Source organism: Alosa sapidissima, chromosome 24, assembly GCF_018492685.1.
Source record: "Alosa sapidissima isolate fAloSap1 chromosome 24, fAloSap1.pri, whole genome shotgun sequence".
Lineage (NCBI taxonomy): Eukaryota > Metazoa > Chordata > Actinopteri > Clupeiformes > Clupeidae > Alosa > Alosa sapidissima.
In genome coordinates, this window is record NC_055980.1 from 4,977,345 (window position 1) to 5,000,027 (window position 22,683).

General features: G+C 40.4%; 2 protein-coding genes across 4 annotated transcripts in view; one reads left to right on the plus strand and one right to left on the minus strand.

The window, feature by feature from the left end:
• LOC121699722 (ankyrin repeat and fibronectin type-III domain-containing protein 1) overlaps window positions 1–15,510 on the minus strand; it is a 107,293-nt gene extending 91,783 nt beyond the window's left edge. For 2 of the 3 annotated variants that reach the window (XM_042082069.1, XM_042082066.1), the window contains exons 1-2: window positions 15,309–15,510; window positions 9,933–10,071 (exon numbers count right to left, since the gene is read on the minus strand). The gene's annotated coding sequence lies outside the window, so the exon portion shown is untranslated. Of the gene's footprint in view, window positions 1–9,932; window positions 10,072–14,552; window positions 14,663–15,308 lie in introns of all 3 variants that reach the window. The other variant, XM_042082067.1, reaches the window with a different exon arrangement.
• Window positions 15,511–18,364: 2,854 nt separating this feature from the next.
• Window positions 18,365–19,456, plus strand: LOC121699728 (myeloid-associated differentiation marker-like protein 2). Its single transcript, XM_042082079.1, has one exon. The coding sequence runs from the start codon at window positions 18,368–18,370 to the stop codon at window positions 19,232–19,234; it is 867 nt and encodes a 288-aa protein (XP_041938013.1). The 5' UTR covers window positions 18,365–18,367; the 3' UTR covers window positions 19,235–19,456.
• Window positions 19,457–22,683: the final 3,227 nt, after the last annotated feature.

The following is a 22,683-nucleotide window of genomic DNA, read 5'->3' on the forward strand; positions in this document are numbered from 1 at the left end:
TGTAATACCAAACAAGTTCAACTAAGTCCCTTTAAAGAGCAAGACGTTTCCAGGGGAGCGCCGTCAGTAACGCTGCCAAGAGCAATCAGTTAGAATGCTTTGTAGAGGCCTTCGGGAGGTGTCTTGCCATTAAGATATGCTTTGGGCACATTCCAACCATAAAAGACTTGCACGCTTAAATTTTATTTTTTTATTAAATGAAAGAAAAACGAGTCAGACAGAGAGTGAGGAGGGTTGTGGTTAAAGATTTAGCATTTGGATAAATGCAGCAAACTAAACACATTCCATTAAACACCTAATTTCATTAAAACACATCTCCCTCTAGTGACAGATAATGTAACAGACACAGATGAGTACACACCCTGATAAAAGAAGGTATTATTTATTAGTAATACATTATACAGCATTCTGTTATTGTAAAAATTCAGCTTGTAGCGTTCTTCCCATTAACACGTTTGCTGTTAGCTTGCAAATGTATTCTTGTCATTCACAGTGTGCTTCTATTATAATGCTATCCTAATTAAACCAGAGGTGATTCTAGAGACATACAGTGAACCCTTTGGAATTACCTGCATTAAGGTATATATATGTGTCTTAAAATATTGTCCAATCTTCACCTGAATTACACTATTGAACAAAGACAAACTGTTTTCACTGATAACAGACATATTATTGCATTGTTCATCCATATTTAACACATCATTCAAACCACAATGCTGGTTGGAAAAATTAAGTACACCCCAAGTCTAATGGCTTTAATAAAAGCCTATTTTAGAAGTTCACAAATATGGAGTTCAATCAATAAAACAAGTTTGAACGTGTGGTTTAGAGTTACTTTAGCTAATAAACATTTTGAGTTTGCTGTTCATGAGAAGCATACTGTGATGTGAACCATGCCTTGTAAGAAAAAGAACTCAGAATACATACAACAAAGAATTGTTGATCTTTATGAAGCTGGAAAGGGCTACAATGTAATCTCAAAGAGTGTAAATATTCATCAGCCCACATAAACACATTGTCATACAAAGAGATGATTTAGTACTAGTGTACTTAGACATGAGCACCCAGATAGGAGGACACCAAATGCACAATACAGAATTGCCAATGAGGTGAAGAAAAAACCATAGTAACAGCTCAACTGGTTCATATCTATTCATGAGTCATGAATCTGTTCATCTGTTCATCCAACGTCATGGGTTCAACAGATTTTTGGTTGCCACATTATTGCATTATGACTTAACAACTGGATAGGACACCACAGTGGAAGCAGTGTTTTCTAAAAAAAACATTACTGTGTGCTGGACATTTGCTAAAGAGCACCTTGATACTCCACAATGTTACTGGGGAAATTATTTGTGATGAAAGATAAATTGAATTGCTGGAAAAGAACACGCAGCACCGTTGGACATCAAAAGGGCTCAATAAAAACATCATCAACGATGAATCACACTGCAGGCAGCATCACGATTTAGGGCTGAAGGCTGAAATACCTACGGAACATCGTGCAAACCTGATTCATAGTTACTATGAGCACTTTGATTGATTTAATTCCTGCCAACAGAGGTTCAACCAGTATTTAATATTTAAAGGTTTCACTTACTTTTCCCACTAGCACTATGAATATTGTATGGGTGTTTTCAATAAAGATAATAATTTTGTAATTCCAAAGAGTTCGCATACTCTCTTTTTGCCACTGTAGGCAGCGATCTGAAATAGCACTTGCATAGAGGGAGGATTATGAAAATTTAGTCCAAACAAACCTAGGCTACTATGAAACTTAAAAAAGCTTTTCCTTTGCTAGGATGTCCATTTAGAACGTTTAAAAACCGACAGAGATGAACTGTGCTGGCACACTGATGGATTCCATCTCATTTCACTTCCTCATAGTGTGTTGATTAGGTGTCCTGCTTTTAGAGATGTTTACTCTTTTTCTGCTGTGCTTAGCAATTCACTTAATGGCACCATGTCAAAGAGCCAGGAAACTAGATGCACTGCATAGTGGTACAAAATATGACCGCCGCTCAGTCCTGTACATCCTCTCCGCAAAAATAAATCACACTTGACAATGTGTCTCCATCTCCTATAAAGCCTGACCGATATGGGATTTTGAAGGCAATACCGATACAGATTTAGATATTTGAGTTCTTCAAAAACCGATAACCCATATATTAGCCGGAACTTATTTTTTACAAACACAATGTAAAAATGTTCTCCCATAACAAGGTTCTGTAAAGGTGGGCCATTATGTATTTGAATAGACCTAACTATCTAGTTTCATAATGAAAGGCTCTTCATATTAATACTTTGCAGCAAAGATTCTAGAGCGCTCCGCTGATCCTTGATTACTAGCAAGATAGAGCAACGTAATTCGTTACTATGGGAGCAAAACGGGACAGTTCCGGTCTGCATAAGTGGGAGTGTCACCTTACGTCACTAAATAAACTTTCTCTCTTAATAAGCAATAAGAACAGATAAACATAATTGTGTTCACAGTATTATTGTCTATAATCATGTATGATACCAATGAATCATTCTTTAGGACATGATATGAATAATTTAATTAGTCATGTGAACTGAGCTAGCTAGCTTAAAATGCTATACAAGTGGATGGGAGTAGCTATGGCAATACAGCTATGCGCTAACAAGTGACTAGTAGTTGAAGGACTTCGCTTAAACTTAATATACTGTTGCAAATTCACTTAAGTATAAACTATCCACTTTAAAGGAACCATATGTAAGATTGTGGCCAAAACTGGTACTGCAATCACTTTCAAATTACTGTAGAGCGGTGTATCGCCTCCCCCTCCCCCCTGACTCGAGATTGCCAACCTGGATGCCGAAACAGTACTGTCTTCTTGATTAGTAGATAGGCTGAGGGTGGCGCATCAGGCCAAAATACAACATGACATGACAAAACACAACATCAGTTGAGGGCTGCAACTTCACTTTTTAAATGACAATATCCTGGTCGGACTACTGTTGTCAGTGATATAAGTATTTGAAATTAACATGATTTCTTAATGTCTAGTGACATATCAGGGCCATTTTAGGATTAATTGAAATACATTTCTTACATACAGTTCCTTTAACTAATGTCAGTAATGTTATTCAGCTAGTTGTCATTTCAAAGAAATTACACTTCTCAGTTTAAAATGTTACCTTAGCTAAGAGCATGCTAACAACCGGACAGTAACTGGCAGCAGCATGGTCTGATATTAAGTTATTTTATTACAAATCCGAACGCTAAAAAATTACACTTTTAGGCTTGAAATGATCCCAAACACTTACAGATTATGACAAAATTTTCCAAAAAACCCTCAACAAATCCAGAAAGACATAATGACCAATCTCCATTGAGTCTCCATTGACATTAGTGCAGCGAGGGTTTACTCTGGTCTGCATAAAGGGGGATTTCCCCCCCTCCCCCTTGCAATAATCGAACGCGGAAATTGTCGAACGTTTGCGCCTCTCGCTCCGCTTTAACCCTCTCTGATAGAATCTTTGCTTTGCAGTCACGTGATTACCATGGATACCTGGCGGGCAAGAAACGCTAACAAAATGGCGACGAACAGTGGCCAGCAGGGCTCTCAAGTTTTGAAGTTTGCAACGAGTGAGACTTTGTATCTCAGGGGGGAGGGGGCGTGGCATTGGCACAGTGCCACACCCCCTCCCCCCTGATCGAAGTACATGAAAGTCCTACGTCTGCTTGAACCACTCGTGGCGCCACGCCTCCTCACCCCGATCAACAGAGACCCACCCTCCCCATGTCCCATAGACCCAGCTTCATGAGAGAGCACAAATTCCATTATTTCAAACACACTGTTTTATTTATTCTAGAACCCTATAGTAAATAATAATAAATAATAATAACATAAATTATAATAATAATTTCACCCAAATGGGCGCTTTGAACAGCAGTGGCTCATTCTGCTCTATAAACAAACAGAAAACAACCAAATGAGAAAAAGCACATTTAGCCCCAAAATGGTCTCTTGAACAGTGGTGGTTCTGTTCGTGTGTGTGTGTGTGTGTGTGTGTGTGTGTTTATGAGTGATGTTGTGTGTTGTAAGTGTTTGTGGCAGATTTTGATGCCTTGATGACTGATACTGGGGGCTCCCATTTAAAGCACTGTGGTTCAATGTCAGCCATTTTCACAGTCATGAGGCCATCCTTAAAAATATTCTTGTTTGCAGTAACAGCCAAAAAAAAATAAAAAAATGGGTCGGTAGTTTTTTTTTTTCAAGATTCAAAGTAAAAAAAAAAAGTACAAATTTGGTCATGGTGATACGTAGGTATGAATTTAAACAAATGTGCATATTGTGACGTAACTGACTGGGTCCTCAACCCGTGCCTTCAGGCGCATCACTGCAAACCTCAATCTGATACAGGTTATGTAGACCAGCCTTTCTCAAACTTCTTTGACCTGAGGCCCAGTCATGGCACACTTTGGGGTCATAGGGCTCATCTACACGTACCCAACCCCACTCCCTCCAAATCAAATTTTCATTATCATTATCACAATCATTATTATGCCTATATTGTTATACATGCACTTTCACTTAAATGTTTTGTGACATGCACATCAGAGGACTGCTTTACTAATGTAAGATATAATTAGTTTCATTGCTTTTGCATGGTTGCATGATGCTTGCATAAGAAAAGAAATACTTCTCAAAACAGCAAGAATTATATGGGTGCTATTGTTTTGGGATGTTTCCCTCATGCAAGCATCATACATTGGTAGGAAATGGAGAAAAAAAAAATACATGTTTTTTAATTAAGTTTAATTTGAATGCCTGAATGTAAGGATTCAGGAAACACAATACCAGCTTTTTTGGCGAGCAGATAGGCGTAAATCACTGATCTGTTGATCTTTAACAGATAGAAAGAAGGCTAGCTTTTGGCCACGTTATATTCAAATTTGACTATACAATACTCCCCATCCCTTAGATATGAATATGACTGTACCTTGTGGGGATATGCCTATTAGGTATTTCATGGTGTGATAATGTTTATAGGTCGAATATGTCTGTGCTCTTGCTTCTAAGTCTTTGGGTTTTTCTATAAAGATTTCGAAACAATCAATTATGCAGGCACATCTAGGGTAAGTTTGTCTAAATATCATGGGCATTGACAGCCGAAGCTCTTCTCTCTGTGGCCAAAATAAAAATGATGGGACAAGCTTTCCATGTCTTTCTCCCTTTTCCTACTTTTGGTGGCAGGGGTGTGAGAGAAGACGGACAATCAGGGGTCATCAGATTTGGCACCTGAAATAATAAAATAAGATAATATAACAGATAAAACACGTTATTGCCACAAAAGGTTTTGGGTATTTTCAACATTGAGTCCTGTAACGTTAGTTCCAGGTCTTTCTATTAACTATCAAGTCTGTTAGCAAGCTAGCTGCATAAGGGACTAGGATTAACTAGCTAAATTGTGTAAAAAAGTTTTTTCTTTTTTTTTTTTTTATAATCGAGCAGTAATAATTCCTCCGTAAATAATCTAGCTCTACTGTTGGGTCATCTCTGGTTCTCATTGAAAACCATAGATATCACAAACCTCAAAACAACCTATCACACAACTTTTGTTGCTGTTAGTAAAAGATGACAGCTGTTAGCCTAGCTTAGACTCATAACACAAACAGCTGACTCGCGGAACCAGCTGGTGGTGTTGATTGACGAAACTACAGGGTAACTTAAGACACGATTAATTACGTGATCATACACCCATTGTATTCAAACAAATGTTGAAATTACCTTTGATGACATGATCACTGCACAGACGTGTAGGGCCTATACTGTGAAGGTTGCCAGGTCCCATTTCCTGAAACGATTTCATGTCTGATAGCCTGTATAGTTGTCTTCTCTCTGAATTCTCCTTATCAGATCCGGTATGCTTAATTACTCTATCCCTTTATGCAAGCGAAACATTTTACAAGTGACTTTACTTGTAGCCTAAAACATGCTCTTCCTTACTTGAAACTCCTTTGTTGAAATACAATAAATTGAAGACTGAAACTAGGGAGTAGTGTAGTGGGTGTTTGGGAATGAATGTTAGCTCAGATGCTCACATTTATTTTGTGTAGATTTATTGTGGTCCTAATGCAACATTTTACAAAGCACTGTTAAGGACTGTGAGCGAGTTAACTGCTGAAAAACCTATTTAGCAAGTAGAAGTGTCCCAGCCCAGTGTTTAGGATGTATCGTAGACAGGTATCTATGCCCTACTGTACATCTTCCATCAGAAAACTATCGCAGTAGCGAATGTTAGGGTTGTGGCTAACTACCTTAGCTCCTGTCAGTATGGTCAGAAAAGAATGTAATGACAGTCGAAAAAGACAATTAGAGTGCTTTTATCCATTTGCTCAATATAACCGCGTTTATGTTTCAAAAATACACCAACAATCAAACTAGTCTAAATTACTCAACTGCTATGCTAACGTTAACGTTATTTTACCTATGGACATAACATTAAGCTGGTGTAAGATTAACGTTCCTGCAGTAAAAAGCAAGCATGTCCGATAAACATTTTCAGGTTTATTTCGGCTTCAAGAAGAAATGTGAATTACATTTCACATCAAAAATAATTGGCAATACCGATAATTTAGAAAATGCATAATATCAGCTCGGTGTGTGTATGCGTGCATGTGTATGCGCGCCTGTGTGTGTTTGTGAGAGAGTGTGTGTGAGACAGTCCTGCCTTGTAGCTCCTCTCCTTATCATCCTCTACCAGCAACCATTCGCTCAACACCACCATCTACAGGCCGATGGGTGTAAAGTCACTAAATATGCACATAAATTCATTTATTTTATGAATTTTATGATCATACACATGAAATTTGGTGCAGTTCAGGCCACTGGGGAACAAAACAACATTTTTCCGTAAAAGTCTAGTGTGGCTACATGCCCACCAAGTTTCATGCGCTCCAGTGTTTTGGTGTCCCGGGAATCGTTGACCAAAATTCAGGAAGTTCATGATGGGGAAAAGAAAAACATTGACAATCCCTACATGACCGTTACATGGCAGTCATAATAAACACAATGAACACACACACACACACACATACACACACACACACTCTTTACTGATCTGGAGATCATTGTTTCAGGGCACTCATTTCTGACATCATTCAAATGGGCAGCTCATTTCAAGGAAATGAAAATACCACTTAAAAGCCAGACAGACAGGAAGACAAACACACACAAACACACACACAATGGATGCAAACGCAGATCCCAGAGATGTGTTGATGTGATTGTAATCATGGTTAAGGCTAGCCACTGAGCTAAGATCTATGAAGAGTGTGGTATTAGCATGTCTTAATGGAAGTGCTCAGCAGCACATTCAGGCATGGCGCTTAGCTAATTTTGCTTGGCCATATTCACTTTGACACTCAATGGGTCATACAGTACCCTCAGGAGTTATTGGCACCTTTGGTAAAGTTGACAAAAAATAGGTATACAAAATAATCTTTTACAGATTTATTGTAATCTCACAATGACAAAAATTAGGAAAAATCCAACATTAAAGGGAAGCAAATTTATACTGAACACAAAATCAAGCTTCGGCCATTGCCATCTCAGTCCCCTGATCTACTGTAAACTCCATAGAAAAATTGTGGGGTGAGTCTAAGAGGAAAACGCACAAGTGTGGACCTACAGTAGGAATCTGGACGATCTGGGGGGAGATTTTGTAATGACAAATGGATTAAATTCCCTTGCTTTGTATTCTCCAACTGTATGGGGTGTCATAGGAGAATATTACAAACTGGATTTTTCCTCATTGTTTTCATTGTGAGATTACAACCCTAAAACAGAAAAAGTTGGGATGTTGTGTAAAATGCAAATAAAAACAGAATGTCATAATATACAATAGACAACATATCAAATGTTAAACATTGAATTTTGAATTCAAAATGAACATATTTTTCCATGCAATAGTCAAATTTGTCATTTTCAACATTTGATATGCTGTCTGTGTCCTTTTTGGAACTAAATATAGGAGCTGAAGAGATTTGCAGATTAATACTTTCTGTTTTTACTCACATTTTACACAACGTCCCAACTTTTTCTGTTTTGGGGTTGTACAATAAATTACCAACAGATTATTTTCTATAGATGTCATACAGATGTCATTAGATGTCATACAGATGTCATTCTCATTGGTTTAAATTACGCCCAAAACACACCCATGACTGATTAAGAAACCTAGGAACGCCTTGTTGTGCCATCAGCCCGACGTTTGATAACGAAAACACTCCCAATGTGGACTGGACATCCCACTAAATTTAAATAAGCTTTTTGCCAGTGACCATGCGTTTTAGACTGTCATGATAGGGCCCAGAGACATAGACACACACACACACACACACACACACACGCGCGCGCACACGCACACGCACACACACACGCAGGTACCATTCAGAATGTGTAGTTTGATCTGTCCAAACAAGAATATCTACTAAATTGCCTTACTGTTGAAACCAGAGAACCCATACATTTCTTTTGTCAGCCAAACAATTAAGTAGCACCCGTTTGAATGCTATATTTCAACTGAGAACTGGTGGCCATGATTGGTGTATACTCCTACAATTTTCCACACCATTGACTACCTTTCAATTCTATTTCCATGTTGGGAGGATGAAAAAGCAGCTTTATTTCAACACTTGTTGTTGCTAATCAGTAAGGAATAGGACTGAAAGTAGGTTGACTCGATTACAAAGAATCCCTAAGTACATTTCTTTACACTTCAGATAATTTTCATAAGTAACAAGCACTGCAGCCATCACAGGTGAATGCTCTGCCCCGGGAGCAGTATTACCTCAGTGCAAGGGTTGGTGCTCAGCATTTGAACACAACATTGGTAGAATGACATTTGACTCCATCAAATGTTAGATGCCTGTGTAAACTAAAGTAAGGACGTGCTTTGCATATGTGAGCTGTTACATTTCTTTGCATCTTTTAATCTCAGATTTCTGTCAGTGATTTACAGCAGGGCAGTATGTGTTTTAACACTGCCAGTGCGTCACCCTGCATACTGTATCATACCCCATGGTCAAGAGGATAGGCACTCACAAACACAATGGCATGCCATGTTTACTACCCTGTGCTTTGGTTAGTCAGAAGGTCCCTCCATATCACCATGTTTACAAGCACGAAAAGACCACAGCTGCTCAACAGAATGTACATAACTGTTGAGGCGTTGAGACATTTCATTGGAAAGTAGTCTTCCCACAGTATCAAATAGGATGCAATTTAATGGTGAAACTCGCCGATTTGAACGCCATTGTGGTCCAGTAATGGGAGCAGAGTACTGGGTTGGCGTGTCTCTAATTGACTGACTTGCTTGCTCATTCACCTCATTCTTGACAAATATGACTGGGGCAGGGGCACATTCAGATGGCACAATGCTCTGTCTGATTATACATTCAGGTGAAGTCAATTCTGTGTCAAATGAATAACACCATGAATTGCCAGACACAGCTATGCAATCACTGAAAGCTGAAAGTTCACATTTCCAATTATTGCTCAATTATTTCTCCATAAGTACTATGTAATGGCATTTTTCCAATAATGAATCTGGTCCTAAAATGTGAGGCAGCTAATGGACTTCCATGACAAAACAAACAAATAGATGAACCTTTCTGAACAACACTATTCCATTCCTTTGTTTGTGCTATTACACGTCTCTTGAAAGCAACCTTTCATGGGTAAACACACCCTAAGATCACATTTAAAGGTAGTTTAAGAATTGGAATTGAACTGGAGCGAGAGCTGAATCAACCTAGAGATTAAAACACTTGCACGCAGCCCCTAGAGCTACCGGTGAGGTTTTCTGTGGCTAGCCACTAGCATGCTATCCACATCCACATGCATCTACATCAGCATGACTCTAGTGTCGGGGTGCAAGAAAACACTCCAGCCCAGTCTTACCCTATGAGATCCTCCATTGTGGCTCCATTAATTGCCGCAGGAGTTCCGGTGACTCCAGTGGCAGAGTTCAGCTTGCAGTCTGAATGGAGATGCTTTCAGCGGCTGGTGAGCTGACCGGTGCGGCCCTGTGGGATTTCCTCTAAGAGACCGAAAGTAAGTCAGAGAAGTGGCAGAGGGGGGAACACAAAGAAAGGTTAAGCTGCTGTGAAATATGTCTTCATTAAGTATGGGGAGATGGAGTGCCCCAGTGCAACACAGACACAGACACACACACACACACACACACACACACACACACACACACACACACACACACATGTATACACACAATACACATGTGGCCCTAGTGAGAGCATGGCAGCACAATTGTGATCTGACAGGAGAGACAACATTAGTTATTCATTTGAACTTAATGAACGTTCCACTGCTAAGGTATGTTGGCAACATGAAGAGAAAGCACAGCCAGCATGGACGCTACTCTTTCTGCTTATAAATTCTCTACTCCCTGCAGTCCAGGAATAACATGAATATTAAGAAGGCTGCACAAATACACACACACACACACACACACATACACACAAGTACACACATACCAACACACACACCACCAGCCAAAGCCTGAAGCACATGAAGCGGAGCTTGACTGCCTGCCCTAGACATACAACGTGCATGCCTATTACTCAACCTTTCCCATTGGAAAACAATAAGACATTCAGCATGGGGCACAGAATACGCCAAACGGTGGCCCTTCTCTAAGTACTTCTGTGCTGTTCTTAAACTGAAGAGCACAGGCCACTCGATATCTACCTCCTGGGAGCATCCTTTCATGTTCCCACAGCAGGCACCATACAAAGGGGGACGTAAGTGAGAGGATCTACGCAAGTGTCTATATGAACACCACAGGACAGATCTAGACCATGGGCATGGGGGCTTTAATCATGGCCCCCCCTGTGTGCCTTGTGCGTCAGCTGCTTGCCACTTGTATGAGGACCTCTTGAGAGGTTCAACTGAAAGAGCAGAGTAAATATTGGTCAGATTGCAGGATTTTGTCACCATACCCCTGTGGGAAGAATGTTAGAAAAGCAATGAAAGGAAGAGAGGGTATACATCTCCTTCTGCTTCCCCTGTGTACAGTATCTCTGTGGGAAACTTTAAGTGAACTGTAAAGAGGTGTATATAATCACATAATGTGTCATCAGCGTCACTAACTGATCCCAACAGTAATTGTGAAAAAATTGAACTCAAAAATGTTGAAATATTTGCAGAAATCAAGAGTGGTCAAAACTGCATTCTCAATCAAAACAGAATGCAGTGTGTTGACAAAGGTTAAATGGAGGGTCTACGATTATGGCAAAAGATTATTTGGCAACACTTTACTTGACAGTATCAACATAAGAGTGACATGACACTGTCATGAACACATGACACTGTCATGACACATGAAACCTAACCCTAATCCTAACCCCAACCCTAACCATAACTCTAAACCTAATCCTAACCCTAATTTGTTATGACAAAAAACGAATGTCACTTAATAACAGAAGCGTTATGTCATAAACGTTTACAGTATGACTTGTTTATGACACGTTCATGACAGTGTCATGTCACTCTTATGTCGACACTGTCAAGTAAAGTGTAACCGATTATACCGGTATATTCCTGCACACAACACAGTTACACCCCTCCCATCCATGCTCCTGAAGGAACATGTTAATTGCCTGGAATTGTGTATGGCTCATCTTGAGGAGCAAGTTGCTGAATTTGACCAAAGGCAAGGCAAGTTTATTTATATAGTGCATTTCATACACAGGGGTAATTCTATGTGCTTTACATAAACAAAAGCAAGGAATAGTAAAATAGTTTTTTCATAAAATAGCAATAGTTAAACATAATTTAAAAAGTAAAGTGCATAATATAGAATAGAATAATTAAAAAAACATAAAAGACACAAAGTTAAATCATTAATAGACAGGGCCCTAATCTTGGCGATCTAAAAACCCATGGTCACTGGTGAATAGCTTAAATAAATGTAGGGGTTTGTCCAGTTCACATTGGGGGTGATTTTGGGCACCTGGCACAAAAAGGCAGTTCTTATGTTTTTTAATCAGTCATGGGTGTGTTTTGGGCGTAACATCCTTTAAACCAATGAGGGTGACTTCTGTCATTCCCTTTAGCAGCAAGCAGCGCGACTTCAAACAGTGCATCAATATTTTGATGGTGACCAGCACATTTGAAGGAATCTGTTTGCACGTGAGACCGTATGGAACAGGTATTCCACTAACTATGTTTATCTAAAACCTGTTTGTGACTAGCAGAGTATAGGCTACACACATCTGCACTCGTCTATTATTTGAACTCATAGGCAAAGTGAAACTAACTTCACTGTGGTGTCATAGTCAACGACAAAACAGTTATACACAGTTAATTACTTTCGCTATTGACTGACAATGGATTACCATCGAAAACATAGCCTGAAAAAAGCAACACATACCCCAACAATGTTCGAATGACTGAATAAAAAACTTTGCTGCTTACATCTTGTGACAGTGCGTCTTCAGCTGTGCTTCATATGCACATTTCGCTACAGACCAGGTTTTTCTGGGTCAGTGGTGTAATGCTTTTTAGATGGTGTAAGATGGCGATTTTTAGATTACTAGACCACGCCTTATGTCGTTTAATTGCCACACCGTGTAATAAAAAAGAAGCGCATGGCGAAAAATTCTAGTAAGATAGGAATAAACTTTGTGTCATGTTAAGACTACGCTATGCACTGCATTTTTGATTGTCAAATTAGAGCCGACAGAGTGCATCTGATTACTGTAACAGGAAGTGCATTTGACCAGTTAGCTTGGTCTTAAGTCTAGATTTGAAACTGGCTATAGTTGGGACATTTTTATCATCTGGAAGTTGATTCCAGAGCTGCATAGCTGCTAAAAGCTGCTTCACCATGTTTAGTTCTAACAGCAAGTTTAACCAATAAGTATTTCTCTTAAGACCTGAGAGGTCTTTGAAGGTGTGTAGTGCTGAAGCATGTCTGATAGGTAATTAGAAATTAGATTAGAATTGCGAACCTCACCTTTAAATCCTGGAATCTTGGCACTGGACTGAATGTCATAGTTTCAATTGTACTAAGGTGAAGTGCAGTACATTTTTGACCATTTCACTTTTCCAAACTGTGTTTTCAGTGACTGTTTCATTCATTCAAACTCCTTTTTTTCTGTAATATTCTGTCATGTAGATTGTGTTTGCGGTGTTGCAGGCCCGAGATGCAGTTGTATTGTACTACTGTAGTCTTTTACAGAAGACTGAATATTTTGCATCCAAACCAAAGGCTGCGTATTACAGTACATGTAGGTCACCAAAGGATACCTCCATGCTGAGCTAAGCCCTCTTTATCAAGCACATTACAGTGTATGTTTACTGTTGAAACTGTATGTTCACAATAAGATGCAGTGTCAAGCTGACAAAATACTGTATTATCATGTTAATAATATTTAATTACCACTGACTGCACATAAATGTAAGACAATGTTTATGGTGACATGTTATTCTAATCCCACACAAATATAATAGTAATACTACTACTACTACTACATATGTCCATTGAGTGTGTTGAAAGGATAAATACAAGTCCTCAGCAAACTTAGAACACCTTAGATGGAGTGTATGCAATGTCAATTGTTTTTAATTATTATCAATAATTGATTAGTTTTTGTTCTATCATCTGTGAATAGGTCTAAGTGAATAACAGGAACACATAAACAATTAAAGGTGCAGTCGGTGATTGTGCAGGCTGTTGCGTTTGTTCATGTTTATATTTAAATGTATTAGATGTACCGGTACATTACATTTTAACCAAGGACCAAATGAAATTTATGCCTGAGAGGCTCATCCCTACCTTCAGTATTCCCAGAAAAACTTCTTGTAGGGTTTTGTTTTTGTTTGGGGGCAGGCTGCCCCCACTTTGTTTTTTTCCAGTTTTCGGAGCCTGGGCTGCCTACAGAGACCGTTTTTTTTTACAGTTATACTCACGGAATGGGCAGCTAGCAGTCGTGAGGAGATGATTGCTGAATGTGACAAAAATATTATGGGCTTGAAAAAGCATACGATCGCTGACCTCACCTTTAAGGAACTTTTCAACTTTTACGTGATAAAAGGAAATGATTAAATGATACTAAAAACCATAAATGGTCACGGATCCGCCAAAATGAGCCAGCCTCTTTACGACCCTCACCCTCGACCCACACATACACACCCACCCACACACACACTGTCTCTACTTCCTCTTGCTGGTAGGACAATCCCTGTGTACTCCAGCCCTTTCCTGTCCATATTGTGTTGTATTTCTGTGTGTGTGTGTGTGTGTGTGTGTGTGTGTGTGTGTGTGTGTGTGTGTGTGTGTGTGTGTGTGTGTGTGTGTGTGTGTGCCTGTGTATTTTTCCCAGTGTGCATGTGCATGTTTGCCAAGAGGAGAGAAACAGAGAGAAGGAGAGACAAGGAGAGAGATATGGAAGGAGGGAGGGGGTGAGAGAGAGAGATAGAGAGATGGAAGTGCAGTTCCAGCAGTAAGCAAGCATCCTCTTCCTGACCCTCTCCATGTAAACACAGGACACACCTTACCCTTCACTTCCTTAGTCTCTCCCTCTCTTTCATCATACACACTGGATAGTCGTTAAACCATGCATGCTCCTCTTGCCCCTGACTTCCTCATGCTCACCCACCCACACAAACTGAGAGAGAGAGAGAGGGAGAAGAGAGAGAGAGAGAGAGAGAGAGAGAGAGAGAGAGAGAGAGAGAGAGAGAGAGAGAGTAGGCTAAATAAGTGACCCCTGATTTGCTCTAGTGCCCTACTGGTCTCACATGCACTCTGTAGGCTCATACATTTCCAAAATATGGGAAATTATAACATTTTCCCAAATAAACTCACAAAACACATAGCCTACCTTTCAGCTATCTTTAATTTAGGCCTACTGTGATGTAGAATATATCTTTTGTTTGACTTCTTTACTTAATATAAATATAATATTTAGGATGGCATAGTTGTCAAATACAAAAAATAAATATATATCGTATTTCGTAGGCTTTGCCTAGGTCTACTTCTTTTTAATCAAAATGACTTGCAAATTATTTTCAGACTAAACCTATGTTGTCAAGTGCTGTGTTTCTGTGAGATTGTCATGACAACAGTTGGGGCTATTCAACTGAATGCAGTAGCGTTGATCGCGAAAATCCTCAGCTATTTGCCACCCCTTTGGCTTACAGATTTTCCGTTGTTTTAGCTGTACAACACTGTAAACACATTTAACAACAAAGACGTAAACATACAAAGTCAGAAATACAACGTCCTCAGTTTGTGTTCATAGGAAGCATACATACCTTCCTATCACAAAGGAGTTAGGGGAAAACAGTGACCGCATAGGAATGCTCTCTCAATAACTCCAAGAAACGCGCGCTCCGAATGCTGCAAGTTTAGCCTAGGTTGTTTTCACCGTCATGTGCCGTGTATGTAGTAATTATTTACCGATGCTGCATTAACCCACTCGGTAGTAAATATGAAATGGACACTCACTGTCTCACATTCCCCGCCCCGTCAACTCATTCATGGTTAAATCCCGCGTTTGGCTTAACCAAGACAATTTGCTCCGCCTCGTTGAGGTGCCTCGTTCCGCCCAACATCGAACAACGAGGCAAACAGAAGCAGCCACCAGCCAGCATTTTAAAATAGCCCTAAAATATACGGCGCAGGTGTCCGACAGTCTCATTGACATCGACTTTTTTGTGATAGGCTACTGTCTAACAGGTGCAGTCAATTGGGACTGCTTTAGAAAAATCTGATAAAAGTTTTAGAAAAGTTGTTGAATAGCATTGCATTTCGATGTCCAGTAGGCCTAGTCAAGTAGCCCAGAAAGGATAAGGCAACGAGAAGCAGGCCACGGTTAGAAGTGGAGGTGTCTTCTGTTGATGTAGGCTATAAACAGATGACTCGAGGACGACGAGAAGTGAGGTAACTGTAGGCTCACAGGTTGGTGAAGTGAGCGATGATAAATACCTATTCCCCTTTATTTTGATGTCAGTGCTAAAGTGTATGGTGATTGGGAAAGACTAGAAAGGTTTAAGATGCTGTAGTTTTGCCTCTCGCTCATGACTCGTGTTTGTTTTCATTTATTTATTGAAACATGAATTATGTTACAAAGCACTAGGACTTAACCCATAACAGTATATCTTTAAATAGATTTCCCCCACATTCTATAAACTACTGCCCCAGTGTCTGAGCATTGATATAAAAAGGTTGGGTAAAAAGGATCTGTAAAGTGAAAAAAAAGAAAGAAAGTGAATTACTCTTACAGCAAACCAATCATCCCAAGAGGCCTTAAATCAATCAAGACAGTGTTTGTTTACTGGGGCTCTGAGAAAAAAACATTCATGCTTATTGTCTGAATATTTTTACTCTTGTTGAAATAGCAGAATCAAATCAGAGGAACAATCAGAGAAGGATCATAGTACTCTATATTGCCATCTTATCACAGACTATATACATTTCAGCCATTTCAATGTATTAATATGGTAATGTTACAACAGGCGTTATAGCACCCTGTACTGTCAATACAACACAGTGTTAAGGGGTTTACTTTAACTGTATGTTCCTATGTATACCACAGGGTGGTGTTCTCTCACAGTGATGCATCCGTACAACCTTTACACCTCTGCTGGGTGCCTGGGTCAGCCTACTTCATTCAGTTACTAATAAATAACTGGTCAGACTCTGAAGTTTGTCTGTTTGAGGCTTATTCAATTTCTTTGTATCTGCTATTTTACCATCTACAATAAATATGATCCAACCTTCAAGTCTTATTTGAATGTAACTTCGAGACAAATCCATTAAGAAGAAAACTGCCCTTAAATATTCAATCTACATAACCTACACAGACAGTCTTATTTACATTGAGCAAATTATTCAATCAGTTTGAATGAATATTAGGAGGAACACATTGGCAATGTACTGTGAGCCTACTAACAATGGAGGACACAACTACATGACACAGAGAAACAACAAACAATTTTCAGTCAATTATGAGACTATGGACATAGTACCAAGTATATAATTCAAGAGGCTGACATAGACAGAGGAAAGAAGTAGAATTTGCAGCTTTATGTTTGGCTCCTCGTAAAAAAGGCAGAAACACAATGTCACAATCATAACAAGAAAAGGTAAAACAAATGTGTGTGTATGCAGTTTTTTACAAAAACAAAAGAATCAGGGTACCCCAGTAAATACTATGCCATAGACTTCAAGTATGGAAGATATAAGTGGAATAATAACTGAAGGTAGAAACACAATGGGGTCCTACAAAGCTATGCTGCTTGGCCCCCCATTATAAGAATAAGGAAATGGATAGTCATAAAATTTGTTTCAAAGTGATTTTTGACAAACATACTTGTAAAACTGATAAAAACATATCATTTCACTTAATCAATGATTTATTACACTTGGGTGTTTGTTATGTTTGTGGGAAATTGTTCCATTGTGGGTGTTGCAGTGTCTAGTATGTGAGAGGTAAGCATATTAGGCTATTATATGTGTTACAGATCTGGGAAGAGATTCTTGAAGATAGATAGCCACTCTGTAGATAAGCGTTAGTGATCTGTGTTTGATTCGGGTGGACATGGGTACCCAGTAGAGGTGACATGCTCGCAGGCTGGGTATGGCCTGGTTAAGGTCTGCAGCGTTATGACCAGGAGGCAGATGGAACATGGTCAGAGATAGCTGGTCATCAATTAGGCCACCAATGCTAGTGAGAGAGCTAGCAGCCTGGGCTTTTAGCTCGATTGCTTGCACGCTCGACTCCCGAGCTGAGGTTCTGCTGTTTGCGGGTTCGAGTCCGGGTGTGTGCAGGGTTGAGACGCAGGGTAAACACAGCACAGGTTAGACCCAGACCATTCACACTTTTACATCACTCATACTTTCAGTAGTAATCTAAAAACCCATCTCTGTCAATTAGCATCCCCACCATTAATTGGTTAACTAGATCTACCGCAAAGCGGTACAAAATATGACCGCCGCTCAGTCCTGTACATTCTCTTCGCAAAAATAAACCACCATCTTTCTGAGCAACACATCTTCATTATAGGTGTAAGATTTCACATTTCCATTGTTAGAAGCCATACAGGCATGTATTTTTCTCTCTCTTATTTTCTATGTCTGTTTTAGATCAAGACAGTATCTATTTCAACGTTACAGTGTTATACATGTTATCCACATCACCTTAGTGGAACTCCTCCTACTTTTAATTCTTCAGGTTTATGACGAGAGAGAGAGAGAGAGAGTGACTTAGATAAGGTTGGCAAATACAAACCCAGCCATACGGTGCGCAACGATCAGTCCACTGGGTCCATTTTCTTTTCAGCTCCTGCGTTGCCCTTCTTCCTCTGTCCAGATGGATAAGATAATGTGCTCCATCGCCTCACTCCTCAGCTGCCGCGGGTTACTGCACTTAGGTGAGATCCTGCTTTGTATTGTCACCTTCATTCTGTCTTCATTCTCGCCTAAGCCACTGCACTCCTACTGGATCTACTGCATGTTCATCTGGCCTATCTGCGCCCTTCTGACCCTGGTCATCACCATTATTGAGTTGTTCCTCATTCACAAGTTCATCCTGTTTTTATGCATGGACTGGGATGACTTCACCACAGGTATAGCCTTCATGGCGTCCCTCACCACCTGTACTGTTGCCATCTGTTACTGCGTGTTCTACGTATGTCTGGTGTGCGTGTGGGACTGGCTAGTGGCAGTACTTGCCATTCTGTGTTGCGCGCTCTACATCACGGAGTTTGTGAGGGATAAATGCGACTCAACGCGCTCTGTGAAGTACCTGGCCGCCCTCCCTGGAACCTTCAAGATCCTGGAGGCGTATGCGAGTTGCATCATCTATATCTCACTGACAGGCTATCATACGCAGGTGCCACTGATCCTGTGCGTGGTGCTCTACATCATTCCCTTTCCTATAATACCAGTGATTGTCATGGTGAACGTGATGAACTCGCTGCGAGTGTGCCTGCCTTTCAACATTTCCCGTCTCGAGAACATCTTTCTCGTCCTCTCTGTGGTGGTCTACATCGTGGCTGCAATCATCTGGCCACTTTACACTGTCCATAACAACCCTCAGCCAGATGACTGCCCAGCAGGTGGGTGTCAGTGGAGCTTCTATTTTTTGGTCACGTTTATGACGTGCGTTAACCTCTGCCTTTTCACTGTGGACTTGGTGTTCACGCTTCTGGGGATATGTGGCTTCCAGCGTGTTTGAGGCACAGACAAGGACCTTGAGGCCCAGACATAGACCTTAAGGCACAGACAAGGACCTTGAGGCACAGAGAAGGACCTTGAGGCACAGGGAAGGACCTTGAGGCCCAGGCATAGACATTGAGACAAGGACGTTGAAGCACAGACATAGACCTTGAGGTCAGACATGGAGATTTAGCCTTTGAGTAGTCTGTCTTTTTGTTGTCACATCAATTTAATTTCTATATCCAAAAAGTACATATTTATAGATTTCAGCATGTGTTTTGTTTCTTTTACTTATTACTACTGCTGTATAAAAGCAATTTAATGATTAAGTTTATGTTCCATGTATGTTGTGTCTTACTGATGTGTAATAGTTACTCATATAGTAATGCATGCTAAAAGCCAAGCATATGTTCACAAACAAGGTTGCAGGAAATAGATGAAAAATGAAATGCATCCTAATACGATTTCTTAGACAATTGTGATACTTTTAGAAATGCCATGGACTGATATCATAGTTCTCTATGAGGTGTCCCATATACTGCATAGTAACATGCAGAGGATCTGGGTCCATATTCCAATTTAGTCATTACTCATTCATTATGTTCAACACCCTACAAAGATTGAAAACAGTGTATAGTGCAAGCCTACTATGCATTCAGTCTCATTCATAGAAGTAAGTCTGACAGAGTTAATGATTACCACGAGCTGCTTGTGCGTTCAGGCAGGGTGAGATTAAGGGTTACTCCCTGCATTCAGAGAACTGTTACAAAGAGAGGCAGGCAGTGGTGACCATAGCAGAGGATACCAGGCAACAAAGGATACCTCATCTACATATCATACGCTCACAACAGCTCTACTCTACATGACTCTCTCTTCCCAAGCCTCTTCATCATTCTGTGTGTTTTGTTGAGCGAGAGACAAAACAACAGGAATGTGTCTCTGTATCTTGAGCTGTCCCCACAGAATGCGTGTGGCGGAGATTGCGCTGTGTGCCTTGGCTGGGTTCATCCCCATGATCCGGAAAGGGGGCATGCAACCGTACAGCGTGTGGTGCGAGTTCGTCTGGGCCTTTGGCCTAGGTGTGGCCATTGTGATCCTGGTGCTGGAGGTGCTGAAGCTAAGCGTGGTGGTGTCAGTTTTCCTGCAGCACTCCTGGGCCGACCTGGCCACGGGGCTCACGCTGGTCTGCGCAGCCATGCTCCTGACCGCCTCCATCATCTACCCTATGCGCGTCATGCACTGCAAATTGTGCATTTTGGAGTTGGTGGGCACCGTGGTCTCCTGCGTGGCCACGCTGGTCTTTCTGGTGGATGCTGGGGTGGAGAAAATAAAGATGTCTGGTGGATACCTGAGTGCTGTGCGCGGGATCCTGCGCTTCACCGAAGCCCTTTTCTCATGCCTGCTCTTGACTGCGTTTGCATCCTATTTCTTGGGTGTGAGTACTGGAATACCATGGGTCATGTTGTGGTGCATGCTTGTGTACATAGTGTGTTTTGTATTATCACTGCTGATGATGTTGTTTAACCTGGTGAAGCTGCTGAAAGCGCTAGTGTGCGTGGATAAGTTGGAGGTGGTTTTTAATATTATAGCAGTGGTCCTTTACATCACAGTTATGATACTATGGCCCATTTATGGAAAGATGCATTACTACATTTATTTGAAATGGGACTCTGACACGCGCAGTATGCCAAACTATGGCTACCGCTACCGTGACTTTGTTATTGTGTCCATCTTGACCGCAGTGAATTTGCTGTTGTATATAGTGGATATGATTTTGTCTCTGCTGGCTCTCCACAAACGCATATGATGAGTGTCAACAGTTTAGAGCAAATGTAATGTAACGAAAGAAGCTTTACGTTACTGTATTAGAGCATTCCTAAAGATTAAGCAACACATTTCAACATGGCCAATAAAGTTTTGTTAGTTTTCCAGTAGTGTTTATTAAATGTCCTTTTGTGTTTCCAATACAGTTCAATGTGTACATAGTGATTGTTCTGCCTAACATATAAATAGAAAATATTGATGAAATGTAGCTAGCAAATTAGCCAAAATGTGGGTTGCATGGCATAGCAGTGTCCTGTAAATTGTATAAAAATAGCACAACATACATTAATATCCAGTGAACAGAGAGTTAAATTCTATAACAAAACACTTTCAATAAGATAGTATTCAAATACAGGTAGAAGCCACGTTGGCATTTCAGAGAACATTCTATCTGTTTGCCAATGCAAATAATCCATTGTCACTAACCTGGTACCAGAAGCCCTTGTGCTCCACTGTGTGTGTAACCAACTAAACTTTATGATGTGTTGGTAATGATGGTTACACCATGGGTCAGGAAAAATTAAGCAAAATAAAGTACAAAATGCACATGTGTGCATGCATTTATCAATTTGTGATCAATAATGTTTGAGATATGGCACAACATGTGAAAACTCCGGGTTGCAGACAACACCAAAACACAGATATTGTACCACAAAACACCAATAACATGTGTCAAAATCATGAGTAAGAGCAACCTTAAAAAAGTCTAGGCTTGTTTTTGTTTATACTAATTAGTGGTGCTAAACATTATTAGAGTTGTTGTGTTTTTAAGAATTTTAAAAAGTATGCAAATCTTTGGCAATCATATGTGGCTGCTGCAGAGTTTTCACAAAACCCTAGCCAGGGAATAGCTCTGACTAAGTTGAACATAGAGCTCATACTAAGCTCAACCCAACAACTTGTAGAAAGCAAAGAATTATGTGCCCACCACCAGTAGATGCATACCTGAACTGTAACATGAGAGTGTCATTTGAGCTTCTAGAATGAATCGGGAGTCTGATCTGCTATATCATACATGGGCAACATACGGCCCGCGGGCCACATTCGGCCCGTGGGCTTTCCCTGACCGGCCGCGTAAGTGAAAGCCCAATGCTTGGGAAAGCCCAATGCTCTCTCAAATGCTTGTAAGAAAGACATAAGAACATACAACATGACCACCAGTGGTAGTTCATGATGAACAGATAATTTACTGGTGTGCCAATTTATAATGCTACTATACATTGGTATACAGTTTGGGAACTAACGTAGTTCAACTTGAATAGTAGGCCTACTCTGATAGTCAGAGAGTTTAGATAATATAGCTGAACCGGAGTCAACGTTACTTTTTGCTGCTCGCAGGCGCGGGAACGAACAAACCGGGGATCTCAAGCACATAGCTTAATAAACAGAAGTGACTGTAGGTCACCTTACCATACGCTACATACGTGAATGTCTTACTGGCTGAAGAATAACTTAAATATAACGGCAATGCAAAGCAGCAATATTGTTGTTGAACATCGACATGGAGGACTGAGACATTTACGCACGATTGACCGTTACTCGTGCGTAGCAACGCCACGATGCGAGGGCTGAACAGGTATCCTGTTAGGAAACGTGACGGAGCTGCCAAGTTTATCGATGTTTATCGTGACTGAAAAAACGCAC

What these genes read in the sequence shown, in the direction of transcription:
- LOC121699728 (XM_042082079.1), top strand. Translation starts at nt 18,368, where the DNA reads ATGGATAAGATAATGTGCTCCATCGCCTCACTCCTCAGCTGCCGCGGG.